Raw genomic sequence first — 15,502 nt, 5'->3', positions numbered from 1 at the left:
CATGTAATTTTCCAAATACTCAAATTAATCCCAAACTTAATCCATCCTCAGAGGATGAGTTCCTCTGGGGGGGGGGGGGGGGGGGGGGGGGGGGGGGGGGGGGGCGATTCGTGCGCCACCTCAGGTCCCGTCTGAACCAAATCGCCCAACAGGAGCCGGGACGGGTTCACCATGGACAGTTTGCCGTAGGGCGCATGGATCCCGATCACTTTGCCAGCTCCGGGGAGCCAGCCTGCTCCGGCCTCCTAAACTTTATATTTTTCTAATTTTCATCAATATAAAAAACAAAAAACAAACAAAAAAAAGGTCCTCCAATTTTATTCTCGTTTTTATTTTTACCCTCATTCATTCGGGACCTTCACTTTAAAGTCAGATGAAAATCAGGTTTTTTTGGGTTTTTGTCATGTACCTGTGGCATTTTTCTTATAGAAGAGAACAAATATAATTTAATAAAAACATTTCATTTTTGCATTTCTGAGTATTTCTCCTTTTAAATGGCGGTCAAACCGAGGCTGGGTCTGAATGAATGAGCTGTTGTGACGTCCCCCTAACGAGTAATCCGCATCAATCTATCAAATTCATGCTGGGTTTAATGTCTAAAGTATTCAGTCGAAACATAATCCTCCATCAGTCCACTCATGTTGCAGCTGATCCTCCGTCCGTCAGGTCTCACAATTTTATTTAGTATAAAACCAACAAAATCTAATTACTTTCATAGGAAAAAAACAATGCTGCCTAACTTTAGTTAATAGTTTGTGGACCTATGAGCCACACAATATTAGCACTCTGATAACAAATATTTGACAAAATAAATATCAAAAGATAAAAGTTCTGCTCGTCTACCGTAAGCACAAATATACCGATAGCAAAATGAGAGGCGTTCTTGGAAAACCTCAAAATAAGAGCAGCAGTCAGGTGGAAACAGAAGAGGAGGAGGTTCTGAAGGGCAGAGAAGTTCCTGTTGGACTCCAACTCGTCGTTTCTGTGCATCACAGTCCGATGAACGAGTGGGACCCAGAGTCCGCTCATCAGTCCGAGCTGAGCCGCTCGCTCCAGCTGCCGCTGGGAGAAATCCGCCTTTTTAGGCTCCTCCCTCTGCCTCGGAGGAGACGGCCCCGTTCCTCCCGCGGGAAGGGACGGGCGTCGGAGGCGCGGCGACCGAGGCGCGACCGGGGAAACTTGGCGACAGCTCAACTCAGCAGTTGATGGAGGCACTGTCGGCTTTGGCCTTCCCCGCAGAGGTGATGATGTTCATAAGGCAGTGTCCGAACTCCTCCAGGATCAGCCGCTCCGCTTCGCTCGTCAGCTGATCCGTCTGCTCGGCTCTTCTGGCCTTGTCCAGCAGACACTCGCACGTCGCCTCCACCACCTCCTTCGTTAGGAACGTGTACGGAAGCCTGCGGGGAACAAGACTATCATGACTCTGAATTTCTGATGTTTGTCGATTATTAATATTGTTTTTTTTTAATGCAAGCTCCTGTTCTTTGTTGCATCATCATCCTGAAAAAAAGATCCTCAAACCCGCTTTTATGCAATTTCCACATTAATCTGCTTTTCAAAATCTGTATTGACAAAGAAATAAACACATTAAAAATATTTTCTTTTAAGCTGTCTTTTTAATTATTTACCATTTATGACAAAGAACTTATTTTTATCCCATAGCTTGTTTTTAGCCGTCTTATATTTGAGCTATTTAGCCTAAAGCTTCGTACTGTAAACACAAATTCATCTTAGCTTAATGAAAACTACTGAACAAGATTAAGATTTAAAAAACATGTTTTTTTTCTTTTCGACTTTATTTCCCCCAAAAAGTTTGACTTTTATATCCACACCACCATTTTCCTTTATTGGGGCATTTTTCCACATTTTTTGTTTTATTTAGCAGAACAATAAAAAACTGTTGATGAAAAAAACAACATATTTTTTTAACTTTATTTAACATTTCACACTTTTTTTCCAGTCGTCTTAAATTGAGATTTTGTGCTATTTTTTTGCATCGCCTTGTTTTCCTGTTTTCTGGGCCGTTTTTCCTAATTTTCTAGATTTTTGTGCTGTCTTGTATTTAGCAGAACAATAAGCATGCAATAAGGGCAACTAACCTTAAATATAGAATTTAACTTAGCTCTTTTTTTAGCTTCGCTGAACATTACACACTTGTTCTTGAACCCACAGTGACATCAGCGTAACAGAAAAATGTCAGAAAAGTTTGTCCACTTGGTTTGCAGTAAATACACACAATCTTATTTTGAAGGAAAAATGGGTTTGGGTTCTTATGAGTTAAATAAAGATTTAATAATAAGTTTAAATATTTCTCATAATCAATTCCCCTCGTTTTGGAATTTTCTAAATTTTTAAGGTTTTCCCTCTACGAATCAAATTTACCCTTAACCCAACCTTTTTTTTTGCTTTTGACATTACATACTCTTTTTCAGCTGTCCTACATTTTTTTGGCAGCCATAACTTTTTGCAGTAATACCCAAAAAAAAGATGATATGAGTCTGATCTGAATAATTTTTCTGTTTAAAGCAAGAAAACAGCATCAGAAGGCCAGAAATGTGTCGATTGCTTATGTATTTGTGAGTCAACAGGAGTCTTAAATGCAGAAAAAAAAGGTTTTGGTGTAACATTTTCAGATAAATAGAGCCCAAAACCATTTTCTTTGTTTATTTCTCATCCGTGTAAAGTTCTCCAGGCGTTTCCGGAGTTTTCCGGCAGCGGTTCTCACCTCCCGCTTCCGCTGGAAATGACCGGAGTGGTCCTCATGAGCAGGTCTGAGATCTGCGAGGACAGCTTGGTCTTTGCTGCCGTCTGCTGCTGAACCCTCACTTCTGCTGCGTCCGCCAGGTGCATCAGCGTCTTCCTCTCCGGGCTTTCCTCAAAGTTTTTGCACCCGATGCATTTGCATATGGATGAGCACATGATCTTTGCCTTGGAAGAAAGAAATGTAAACACGATTAATGCTTCAGCAGTTTTTTTTTGTATGTCCCTGCTGCCCTGGTCAAAGCTTCACGGCACAAATTCGTAATAAATAAAGAAAAAGAAAATCTTAAAATGGCAACTTTTCAATTAGTTTATCTCCATAGCAACCATTTACTTTCTTGGTTGCCTGGGGGTGACGAACAGGTTCATGTAATTTTTAGAAGAATCGGCAAAAGTACATTTGTGGATTTCCTTAGCAACAGAGGTTTCTTATTAACCACACCCACATTCTCATGTATTAAAATCACGTTATATCGTTTTTTTTAGCTTGAGTCATTTATTACGCTTTCACAAGTACCAAAAATGCCAAAAATTCATTTTCACTGGGTACAAGATGCGTTCGAATTTAGTGAAGTTTTTGCGTCTGTGGCGCTTAAATGCGAAGAATAAAAAAAACAAAACAATCTGGTCCTCGTCTTCCGGACGGCTGCGGAAGAGAATATAGCAGGAAAGACTTAGCAGAGATGGTGAAAGGGGGAGCAAACGCACCTCGTAGCACTCGCAGTAGTTCTTCAGGCAGCCCGACCGCTTGCAGTTGCAGCCTTTGCTGTGGCGGCGGTCGGACTCGCCCTCCTTCCCTTTACCGATTTTGGGTTTGAAGGCCTCTGGATTTCGGTCCAGACACGTCTGCAGAGACACATTTTCCATCAGGAGAAGCGGGGACTGGAAAGCGCACAAAGCGACCGCCAAACCCCACCTTGATGGCTTTGAGGCGCTCCGTCTCGTGCTCCAGGTTGTTGAAGCAGTTGTTGCAGTTGCACATGTTGCAGAACTCTCCGTTTGCAAAGCAGTCGCAGTACCTAAGAGACGGGAAGGACCTCGTTTTAGTCAGGATACCGGGCCAAGAGTTTGATTTTATTTGATCATAATCAGTCAAACTTTATCGCAGATTACAATCAGGGGAAACCTCCAGGCTCCACACAGTTCTTCCAAACCCGGTGAAAAGATTTTGTGTTTTTTTGGTAGATGGAAAAATAAATACAATTAAAAAAGGTACAGCAAGAAACTTACAGTTTGAGACACTGAGACTTTGTGCAGTTGCAGGGTTTCCTTGGTCTTGATGTGGTTTCAGCTGCTGAAACACTGAAAAAGCAGAAGTTCATTAAAAGCAAAGTTGATGAAAGGAAGATGAGACAAACGCTGTAATTTCTTCATGAAGCGGCTCCAGAAATTCTGACGTCCTGCTGAACGTAAAAAAAACAAACTTAGATCTTAAACTTAATGGGTATTTGTGTGGTTAAATAAAGGTTAATAATTATTCATTCATCATGGTTTCTTCAACATAAACACCGATGATAAACGTTTATCTGCTCATGTTTGCCATAAACCCCCTTGTGCTATCTTGTGGGGTCAAAATGACCCCACCCTTACATTGAGGTGTTCTCCCTACCATGAAAAAGGTGCATAAAGGTGGAGAGGATTTCATGGACACCAGTGAAGATATAAAAAATCATTGAGGAAAACCGGTTCAGAGCATTGTCTAGTGGGTCCAGATGACCCGACTCCAAACATTAATGTGCCTTGGGTGGCACAAGGGTTAAGAGAACCCTGAAAGTTTTAGACAAAAAGCCTCTGCGTTATCATTACTGTGACATTCTAAGTATAGCATGATGGATTTTGATCGCTACAACATGTTCATGGATGTCCGTCTCATTTTTGAAGTTTTGAATGGGCTAGCCCCTCCCCCCTTGTTAGATTTTATATGTCAAAAAAAGAAAATGTTGGAATAGGCACCAGGGCTATGACTCGAGGGGACTGTAATGTACAAAAGCGCAGTACTAAATGTAGCCACAGTGGTGACAATCAGAGGCACACAGTTACTGAACACGCTGCCGCAGCACATCAGAGACCGTGAAAACTATCCTACCTTCCAAAAAGCTCTTCAACAACGGCTGAAAACAATCCAGTCCTGCAGACATTGATGATATTGTTTTTCTTGGGTTTTTATAGACTTGTGTTTTATTGTAACTAACCTTTGTAAATATCTTTATCACCGATATTGTGCTTTTCTATTGTGCTGTAACCTTTTATCCTGCCTTAGGACAACTGATGAGATTTAGCTCCCGTGCTAACTTTAGCATATTTATATTGAAGCAGCTGCTGAAACATTGATTCATATGCAATGTCCTGATTCAAATAAATAAACTTAACTAATTCATCCGACCGCATTTCAATGAGTTGCTGTCTCGCCGTAGCTCCGCTACTCCCATAATGCCCGGCTACGGTGGCCGTTTTAATCCAGATGTTCCGCTCCGAGTATAGAGCCTGTTCAGACCGGAGTCCGGTTGGAATCGAGACCACCTCGAAAGATGGGTCAGAGGGCGGTGTCTGATCCCGGACCAGGGTCCGCTTGTTTGCATTCGAACTCAAAATTTGATCCGGATTATCGGGGGGAAACTAACTCTGGTTCACTTTAGACGAACCAAATGTGTCTGAATTCAGCCTTACTGCGACATAAATCATCATGAGCTCCAGCTTTTTTGTGTGTCTGCAGCTCACCGTACCCCCCCCCCCCCCTTACCCATTAAGGGGCAGTTTGGCCTGAGTCTGCATCCCGCTGGACGCCTGGAAACCAGAGCTGCTGGCAAGAGTCACGAACGGAGACTGCTGGAGCTGAAAGACCATCAAAAAAAAAAAAAATAAATAAATAAGACGATTTGACACGCAGAGCCCAAGAAGACCGGACCTGAAGACAGGCGGCACTTACCTGGGCGACATACTGAGCGGGGAGGACGGCGTAGCCCATGTTCCCGCCTCCGGGGGCCGGAGCCAGGACGGTGCCCAGCGGCAGGTTGGTGAGGTTGGGCTGGATGGCGGGCATGATGAGGCGCTGCTGCGTCTGAGGGGTCGCCACCACCTGTGCCGATGACGTTAGAGGTTTCGGCACCACCTGGAGGAAGCAGCATCATCAGGTATTTGCTAACGGTGTGTTTTATGTCACCAATTCGGGTTTTAAGCTCATCTTCAAACAAATTTCAAACACCAGCTGATGCCCCCCCCTCCAACTGACAGTATTAAGTGACAGGAATTTACTGAACAACCTGACAAGACGTTTCTGAATCCGACTGCTGACCTTTGAACTGCTTTGTATGAACACTAAACATTTTTAAAGAACAGCCTTTTCACATTGGTTCGTTTCTCAGGTGAGGTGCTCCTTCCTTCATTGCTGGACTCACCTGTTTCATGGCTGGAGCTGGAACGACAGGGACCGACATCCTGACTCCTGTGCTGCCCACCATGGGTTTCCCTGCAGAACGCCCAGAACCGTGAGTTTGCGGTCCGTTTGTGGCCGGCGGCGGCGGCGGCCCGCCTGCTCACCTGTCTGCATGGAGCTGGTGCTGGGCTGGCCCGGGCTGCTGGACGTGGTCGCCGTGACGAGCCGGACGTAGTGAAACCTGCTTCCTGGAACCTGAATCTGCTGCACGTTCTGCTGGGTGGTCAGCGGGATGATGGTCTTGAACTGGGAGCCTCCGACTCCTCCCACGGTCACCGACTGGACAGGTTTGACGTTCTGGGTGGAAAGGTAAGGAAAAAAAGGTAAAGCGGATCTGAGGAGAGCGTCGGCTGCAGGCGAGCTCCACGCTCACCTGAGCTGCAGGCTGGCTGGTGGCCACTTTGACCGGAGAAACAGCGGAGGACTGCTGGACGGCGAGGATCTGCTGGCCGAGCGCCACGTTAACGGGCAGCGCGACGGACTTCTGCGAGGAGTTGGAGGGGGGAGAGGCCACGGAAACCACGGTAACCTGCCAGCAGGAGTAAAACCAGAAGATTTCAATAACCCCAACGCTCTGAAGCAGGAAGAGCTTCCAAAAACTTGCGGCTGAGAAATAAGCAATAATGAGATGTTTTTCCAGTACTAAAGGAAAATCATTCAGAAACTAATCGCCCATTTCCCCTTTTATAAAGACGTCTGATGTGTATGATATACGTCATTCATAAGTGTTCCTTGCGTTCACCATTCGTCGATGTGCGCAGATGTCGGCGAAGGTTTCGGCGGACGAATCTTAACACAAATTCCGTTTTGAGCTGTTTGAAACTTTCGGTCGGTTGAGAATGACGCAGTTTACGCATATTTTACATCGTTTATACGCAATTGTGCGAGACCCCTGCGCAAATTTGTGGCATTGCACGCGTGTCCACATCTGTCTGACTGACTTTTCACACGTGTGCCACTGATGTATACGTTTTATATCACGCATACGGCGCACAGATCGCGTTAAAGTTACCTAATTGATGCATGAATCACTGATGAATGATGGACAGCGCAATAATCACACACGGCTCATGTTCTGCGTTGATTCTTTGCGTGGTTTATTCGTAGTTCCCCCGTGGTTTTGACGTGGTTCAATCGGCATGCATCTGTGAAAGTTTCAGGTAAAGACCAGAACTCTTCTCACAGGAAAAAGCGTGATCCTGTTATGATGACTGGAATCCTGTGTTCCTCAAGCTGGATTTAGACTCATGTAAAGCAGCGGTCCCCACCTTTTTATCGCCACGGACCGGTATGACGTCACACAGAGTTTTCACGGCCCGGTCTTCAAGATGTAGGCGGATGAATATTGGAGCAACGCGACGATGATTAAGGAGAAACAGTGGCGTGACGAAACGAACCCCGAGCTTTTATTTTGACAGGCATGACATTGTACATCCTCCTCCTCTCCCCTTCCCACACTCATGGTGTAAAAAAGAAGTACGGTCTATTAAATGTAGCTTTCTTTTTTTGTGAGTGGAACGCTCCTCTTCTGTCTCCTGGCTGGGCCTTTTCCCCTCGGCAAAGAAACTTTCCAAAGACGTTTGTTTTTTACTCCTTTTGCTAGCTCCTGGGTTTTATTTTAGCCGTAACCTGTCAGGTGACCAAGGAGAGCAAGAGTGACAGACGGATGGAACAGAGAATCGGGCAATCTTTCAAAAGAAAACATTTTTCAGATTCCAAAATAAATAAAACGGAAGTAATGCAAGTAATTATTCTTTCTGTGCGGCCCGGTACCAAATGACCCACGGACCGGTGGTTGGGGGCCGCTGATGTAAAGGACTTAAATGATTCCGTTTTGTCCTTTTACCTAGAAGACGTTTTCTTTTTTAAGTTCTAAAACACAAAAAACGCACACAAAAAGAGAATAAAAAACTGCTCGTCAAACACTCAGCAGATCAATCATCGTGGGGGGGGGGGGGGGGGGGTTTGTAGCCCCCGCCGGTTTCGTGAATGACTCAGAAAAGTGTGCGGTCTTGCCTTGCTGGGAGTCTTGAGTGGAGAAATGGCGATCTTCTTGCTGGCGATGTTCTGCAGGTTAGTGTTGTGAGGCTCGGACAGAGCGATGGTTCTGGGTGGCATCACGGGGGACTGCGTCTGCGTCACCACCCGGCCTGCTGGCAGATGGGGGGGGTGACTAAATGAGCGTTTGGTGGACAAAGACGCGGGTCGGGTCTGCAGATCTGCAGAGAGCTCACCTGCGATCACAGGGGTGACGGACGTCTGAGGACTCAGACTTTTGCTGTTGACCGTTTTGGTGATGATGAACTTGATGGGAGCCGCAGAGGAGACCGGGGTTTTCTTAGGAATCTGAGGATGGATATGAATGTCAGATCTGAACACAAACACCCATGAATTAGCTTTAAAAAATGGATTGATGCAATCGATCTTCATGCAGGAGAAATTAAACAAACCGTTGAGTTGATTTCATTTTATAGAGATTTGTTGCATTTGCATCTGGAAAAATAATTTTGTTTTCAGTCTCCATGAAGGACGATTATATTCGATTGAAAAGAAAAATATATTGATATTTAAATAAACTGGTGTTTTGGGCTCTTGTGATTTTTTTTAAAGAACTCCAAACCGGATGGGCTCCAACCCTTATCTGCTGATGGAAACTATAAAATAAACTCAAAAGTGTCCGATCGTCACGATTTTGCGAGTCTGTACATTACAGAGCAAAACCCTGGAAAAGTATTAAATATTGACCGTCGTTCTAACTTTTGGTGGAGCATCATCCCTGCTGCGCCCACAACAGACACTGTTCAAGACCGGCAATGATGTCACATGACCGCTGTCACCCAATGTCAATCTTGTCCTGGTAGCCAATGGGCTCAAAGCCCCGCCCCCATGGAAAACTCGGGTGAACGCCAGGAAAAGTTCTGAATTGAAACAGAGGACTGAAAGCAAAGAAACGAAAAATCCAAATGTGAAACTAAAAACACAGCAGCTGTTTTTAATAAGCCTTTTTTTTTAGATTTATAAGCTTTTATTAAAGTTTCAAATCTAAAGCTTCTTTCAAGTCAAAAATAAATGTTCTTCAAATTTACAGTCTGCTTATTTATTCACTTTAAGTTGATTCTCATCTGATCCCATATTTTAAATAAAGTTTGACTTAGTTTGAATTTTTCCTCATTTTTACACACATTTAAAAAGCGATGCTTCACTCCTGAGCTTCACCGCACGTCTCTGATGTTTGACGGAAGATTCAAGGCCATCGGCGATGACCTGAAGACTGATCTGACGCAGAGCAGAAAACCAACCAGGCCTTAAAAAAACGGGAATCTGGATCGTCTCCAAACTGGAGGATGTGATCTGGATCGTTTTAGACTAAAGAGTTTCAACAAAAAATACTGCAATTACAACAGTGCAAACTATTTGATTGCTGCAAAGATTCAAGATATTTTAGCCAGGTTTAAAGTTGTTTTAACTAAAACTTCCCGAGCTCTGCGGAAAAAAAAAAATCTACACAGGTGAGAATTTTTTGCCTCGTATGGATCTAGAAATAAGGAAATTATTATTTAAATGAGTCCAAATAATTTTTATTTAAACTCAACTTCAAAAAAATTAAATAAAATGTATCAAAATTTATTAAGACAACTTGTTTTAAGATTCTCCTTTTGTTCTAAAATGAGTAATTTCTACTTATTACAGTTTTATTTTGTCACTGTAATGAAAATACAATTCGGTTCATTAAAACTGAAAATAAACCATTTACTTAAAACTGGCAAAGAAATACTGCTTTCAATAAATACAAGAAAAACCGTCACCTGGACTGTTCAGTACCTGATGTTTCTCTCTGAGTCACACTGGTTAAGCTTTTGGCTAAAGAGGTCCTGGATCGACGTTTGTTCAGTCAGTTCAAAATGAACCAATATTGACTGGGAATCGCATCGCAACCACTAATTATGATGTGTATCAATTTGCTTTTAAAAATGCATTGTTATACCTCTAATTTTTTTATATACATTCTTCATCATGACTAAAATGCCACAAGGACAAGAGTGGGTCTTGAGGTTCTCACAGTCCTGCTAATGGGAGTTCAAAGGTCACAGTAGCAGCCTCTGCGCTCAGGGTTACCTGTATAGTCTTGAGCTGCTGGGTTTGCACTGCGGTTACTTGGTTGCCTCCACTCCCCACCACTGGCTTCAGTTCTGACCCCCCAGCAATCGTGACCACTTTAAACTGCGGAGCCGGGGCCTTGCCGTCTCCTGAGGCCTGGACCACGCCGGGTTTGCTGGCCGCATGCGGCAGCTGCAGCACTATCGGCTGTCCTGACTTCCCTATGGTCGTGACCAGCAGCTTCTGTCCTTCTTGCTTGATGACCTGCGGCGGCGGCCCCGCAGACTTTGCAGCCTCCGCAGCTTGAGACGAGGCCACCTTGTTGAGGATGATCTGATGGTTGACGGAGGAAATGGTGAAGGGAGCGGTGAGCTTCTGTAAGCCGCCCGTGGACATGCTCGTCCCGGTCACGCTGTCCGTGGTTTTGGTGGGGGCCGTGGAGGTGGCCAGGCCCGGTTTGAGGGTGACCAGGCGCGACGGGCCGCTGGAAATGAGGATGGAGGAATGTCTGCTGGGGCTGAGCGTGGAGTCCGTAGGCGTTAGCTGGGTTTGGGAGTTACCCGTCGGCGCCGCGTCTTCGGAGACGCTGGGAGTTTGCGGGACGTCCGTTTCCATGGGAACTGTGGAGTCGTAGCAGGGCTCCGCCTGGACCGCGGCGCTGTCGGGCTGAGAGTGAGGCGCCTCCTCCATGGCCTCCGTGTCCATGATCTCATCAGGAAGGAGGCTGTTCAACTCGGGTGACACCACGTCCATGTTTGCAGCGTCTCCGCTCTGTCAATCCTGGAGAAACAAAAAAAAAAATGACAATGCTGAAAAATAGAAGAAAAAATATATATACACATCCATTTCAGAACCTGCTTAATCCTTTAAGGTCACGGGGGTTACATACATAAGCCACCCCAGCTACTGTTGGGTGAACACCACACACATGCATTCCCAACTAGAGGCAATTTAGAGATACAAATGAACCTCTGTAGCATGTTTTTGGAGTGTGGGAGGAAGCCAGAGTGCCCAGAGAAAACCCACAATGCACAGGGAGAACATGCAAACTCCCCACAAAAAGGATCCAAACTAAAGTCTCCTGACTGAGTTGAGAGGGTCAACCACCGCACCACCTGGGAATATCCTTTTACTTTTTTTTTTACTGTGTGTGAACGTTTGTGTGTGGTGCTGTGATGGACTGCAACCCCAATGTCTGCACAGGGTGAGAGTAAAGGTGGATAGATGGATGGATGCTGACAGATTTAGTCTTTTCCTCAGACTGTGAAAGGTGCTCTACACATAAAACTTTGCCTTTTACTGACAAAAACGCATCAATTTAGAGAATCTCAACAAACTGACTGCAAGAACAGACTATAAGAAAAGTAAACACAGCTAGCAGAGGTGTGGAGGTAGCCACACATAACATGGCCTGATTCTCCATGAGATTTGAACTAAACGTTTTCTTAGAGAAACTTCGTTGGCGAGGGGAGGGGGTTCGGAAAATGTTACAATAAAATACAACAAATTCTGTCAAAGAGGGAACGTTTAAGTACATTTGAGCAGAGATCACAGAAATGAGATTGTTTTTTTTATGGATTAAAAAAAAAAATAAGACAATCAGAAGTACAAAAACAATATGTCATTTAAAAAACAACAACATTTTGATCCAAGACTCCGTGTATTTCTGTTTTCTGCAGTATGGATCGTATCTCCAGTTCTGCAGACTCTGTGGTCTCAGCCTCCATAGTTTGCTTAATTTAGTCAAAATTCACCTGTGCATTAGTCGAAGCATCTCTGCAAATCTGCGTTACTCTTTACTGAGAGAGAGAGAAAAAACCCACGACCCACATTCCTCTCTGTCAAGTCACACATGTAGGAAATGCATCTTTCTTAAAGTGGCTGCACCGACCGCTAAATTTAAATCTCCAAGCTAGCAAAGTTAACAAAAAACAAAACGTATTTGGAAAGTTTGTTTTGGCAGGAAAGATCCAGAGAGGAAACAGAAAACTGCATTTAACAGACATAAACCAGGAGTCTTTACTCCAAATGTGGATTATTGTAACCCCCCCCCATAAACACAAACACACACACTAATAACAACAACAATATTCAGCAAAAGGCTGTCTAATGTTACGAGGACGCTGCTAATAAAGTTGTTCAAATGTTAAATTTACATTTATGTTTAGAAAATATCAGTTTCAGTGACTAAAGGTCAGACGAAGCTGAAGTTGGCGTCTTCCACTTCGACAGTTATTGGTTCAGGGAAAATCTATTTCACATTTTAATGATTCCTTCAGGAAATTCTGTTTTTACAGAGGATGAAGATAAACTTTACCCTAAAAAATAAAACAAAGCTGGGAGGTAAAAGAAAATCTGACAGCCACTTCAGCCGCAAACAAGCCTGAAAAATGTTGGGGACCAGAATGGAGAGGAGAAAGAAATCCCACAATTCAGTGTCGTCACAACATTGAAAACAAAACAATAGACACCCAACAATAAAAGTCCAACTCCAATCATCTTCTGATCTATTCTCAAAGTGTTCCCAGTGGTCTTGTACTTATGATTCTGCCGTATTTAGCCAATAATCCAAAAACTACTGTCATTTCCTAGGACATAGTTCCTGCAGAGCAACAGGAGTTAATCAGAAAATCACCTCAGAGTTGGGGACTGAACCACTGGTGGGGGGGGGGGGGGGGGGGGGTGTGTTAAGCCTGCTTTGACTTCCCATCATCCCTTTGTTTACACTCTCTCTCCTTCTGGCTTACAGCCCCTCACACCCCCCAACCGAACATTGCCAGTGCAACAAGAACGATGAGCAATATTGGAGCAATCCAGCCGTACAATTCTCAGCCAGTAGTTGTAGTTTTTTTAAAGGTTGAGTCCATCACCGTAATAAAGATTGCGTGATAAATGCAAATGGAAAGATCTCCTTTTATTTCTTTTTTTAAATCCTCTCTGGTGTTTCTCAACGGAGACACCCCAAACCCCACCAAGTCACGCCTCTGGTGCAGGAGTCCCGGGATGTGCACATCAGCTGGTTGTGACAGAGGCTGACAGCTGATGGTCTGTTAGGCCGCAGCGGTCCTGTGCATGGCCAACTCAACGCAAGCGCGCGAACCCTCCCCGAACCTCCCCCCACGTCCACCTGAACTCCTCCCCTCCTCCTCCCCCGCGAGGAGGCGGGCCCAAACCCGCTTTCAGTCAGAACCAGAGGGAGGGGGTCTAACCGAGGACATGAAGCAACGGGGGGGAAAGCGTCTACGGTCTGCGTTACTATTTCAGGCCGGCGTTGGATTTCGAAAGATCCGCCATTTTTACCTCGTCATCAACTCGGTTAGCTGCCCTGCTAGCGCAGAAAAACTGACAAAAGGTTCCGTTGAAAGCGGACACGCCAGCCGCCGGAGACACCAAACGGAGAAGATTCACGGTGAAGCACAAAGGCATTCCCCCGAGCTCGAGGGCAGACCCGGGAAATCCGGGGCACGCGCACAAACACCCGGAGCGGACTCTGTGACAGTGTAAACAATGCTAGCTTCCCACAATTCCTCCTGTCAGTTTGGATTTCTCTCGGACTGCAACACCTAGAACTCAGATGAACTACTTTTCCACAAAAACGTTGGTTGTTTTCACATGTTTAAATTTGTTTCCGGTGGTTAATAAATGTCCCCTTTTTTATTTTTGAAAAAAAAAAAGCTTAGAGTTTAAAAATGTAATTAAATTGATTGTAACGTAGGCTTTAAAGATAACTGAAAAAACTACTAAGATCACTAATTTCAGTTCAATTAAAAAACAACGAAATAGTGGCTTAACACCCCAAACCAGTTGTGTTTTTTGTTGTTGTTTTACCTTCATTAGCAAGCAGTTAACAGCGTATTTCTGCCCCAGCGCACGAAAGTTTTTTTGTTTTATTTCATTAAAAAAAAGCGGAAAACGTCAGTGAAAACCCGGTTCCTCATCGGCGGCTTCATCTTCATCCAGCAGGCAGGACAACTCTCCTAGCGAAGTTGCTGAGCTGGCTAACCCCAGCTAGCTAGCACAACATTATACCTCAACATTGAACAGCTTCCTAAGTGCGCGGCTTTCTAGTGCAAACGGTGCGGTAAAGTTCACAAGGCGGTAACAGGTAATCGTGCTTACCCGGGATTTAAACGCTGGGTAGCGTTTCCAGTTAAAGCGAGGAAAGGTAAAAGCGATTGTTCAAAATACCGCGCCGAGCGCCATTCCTCCCTGACATTTCACAGGCCGGCCACGCCCTCCTCGCGTGACACCACCGTGACGTAACTCTTAAAGGGACAGGCCCCCTCATTCATCTGTCCTGAAATTTTATTCAGAATAATTTCAGAAAAAATGTAATGTTTTTGATAATCAGCTGTTTTTTTCAGAAAATGTCAAATTCACAATTGTAAGTGGTCTAATTATCAACCTTTTTTTTAAATTTATTTCATCTGGACTTTAAATTATATTACAGTACTACAGAACACGTGAAATCCGAAAAACTGCAAGATTTTTTTTAATATATTGTATTTGATTTTATGACTTATTTTATCTTGAATTTTTTTGTATTTAATATTACAGACCCACTCCGATGAAACTTGTTTTTTTAAGCATGTTCTTGTGGCATTTTTTCTGATTAAGGAGGACAATTAAGCTCAAAATTGCATTTTTGTGTATTTCTTTATTCATTTTGGCGTGAGTCAGGGGCAGGTTAAAAACCTGCAGTTTGAAAAAGATCACATTTGTGACGTCAACTTTATGCTGGCCACAAGTTCCCTGCTCTATTCCCAGCAGATGTCTTTGTTTTCCTCATCTGAGCTGGTATCTGGATCAAAACTGTACAGCTGGATAGCTCCAATGTTGCTCACCATTGTCATTGCCCCCTTTAATATTAGGTTGGGGGTGTGAGGGGCTGTAATATAGTGGGAGAGGAGGCAAAAAGAGAGCTCTCAGTTATTGGTGACAGGAAGGAGGGTTGCTCAACTTCCTTTGTCTCACCCACAACTTAGAGGCAAATTTCTAATCATCTAATGGGGGGAAAAAATCTGTTAATATTTTTAAATACAAGTGTTAATAATAAAAGTTTTATTTATTTAACCCACACTTTTAGGTATCTAGAAATGTAAAGAAATATGTAAAATGAACATAAATAGAGGATTTCCTGCAAAAATGCACATATAAATGCTGAGACACTTAAAGTTAGGAAAAAAGCTTCACTGACGGTTGAAAAAGGAA

General features: G+C 43.9%; 1 protein-coding gene across 5 annotated transcripts; it reads right to left on the bottom strand.

Moving 5' to 3' along the window:
• Window positions 1–310: 310 nt before the first annotated feature.
• Window positions 311–14,585, bottom strand: lin54 (lin-54 DREAM MuvB core complex component). 5 transcript variants are annotated; one of them, XM_023960766.2, is made up of 14 exons: window positions 14,411–14,585; window positions 10,310–11,071; window positions 8,428–8,539; window positions 8,210–8,346; window positions 6,567–6,722; window positions 6,298–6,490; window positions 6,156–6,226; window positions 5,687–5,869; window positions 5,501–5,592; window positions 3,991–4,062; window positions 3,677–3,779; window positions 3,469–3,606; window positions 2,726–2,928; window positions 311–1,397 (listed from the first exon to the last, which is right to left on the bottom strand). In XM_023960766.2, the coding sequence occupies exons 2-14, from the start codon at window positions 11,042–11,044 to the stop codon at window positions 1,196–1,198; spliced, it is 2,397 nt and encodes a 798-aa protein (XP_023816534.1). In that variant the 5' UTR covers window positions 11,045–11,071; window positions 14,411–14,585; the 3' UTR covers window positions 311–1,195. The 5 variants fall into 5 exon arrangements, with proteins under 5 accessions (XP_023816534.1, XP_023816537.1, XP_078812177.1 ...); XM_023960769.2 differs by having other exon boundaries at window positions 8,210–8,343; window positions 14,411–14,575; XM_078956051.1 differs by having other exon boundaries at window positions 8,210–8,343; window positions 14,120–14,527.
• Window positions 14,586–15,502: the final 917 nt, after the last annotated feature.

Source organism: Oryzias latipes, chromosome 12 (genome assembly GCF_053564925.1).
Source record: "Oryzias latipes strain Hd-rR chromosome 12, Olatipes_Hd-rR_3.1".
Lineage (NCBI taxonomy): Eukaryota > Metazoa > Chordata > Actinopteri > Beloniformes > Adrianichthyidae > Oryzias > Oryzias latipes.
Note: the sequence above shows the minus strand (reverse complement) of the source record. Positions and strands in the feature narration are given on the sequence as shown.

Excerpts from the sequence above, each read along its gene's own strand:
- lin54 (XM_023960766.2), bottom strand. The coding sequence starts at position 11,044 with ATGGACGTGGTGTCACCCGAGTTGAACAGCCTCCTTCCTGATGAGATC. Across the intron at positions 6,491-6,566 it reads CCAGCCAGCCTGCAGCTCAG|AACGTCAAACCTGTCCAGTC; the intron begins GTGAGCGTGGAG and ends CTTTCCACCCAG. Across the intron at positions 5,870-6,155 it reads CAGCTCCAGCCATGAAACAG|GTGGTGCCGAAACCTCTAAC; the intron begins GTGAGTCCAGCA and ends TGCTTCCTCCAG.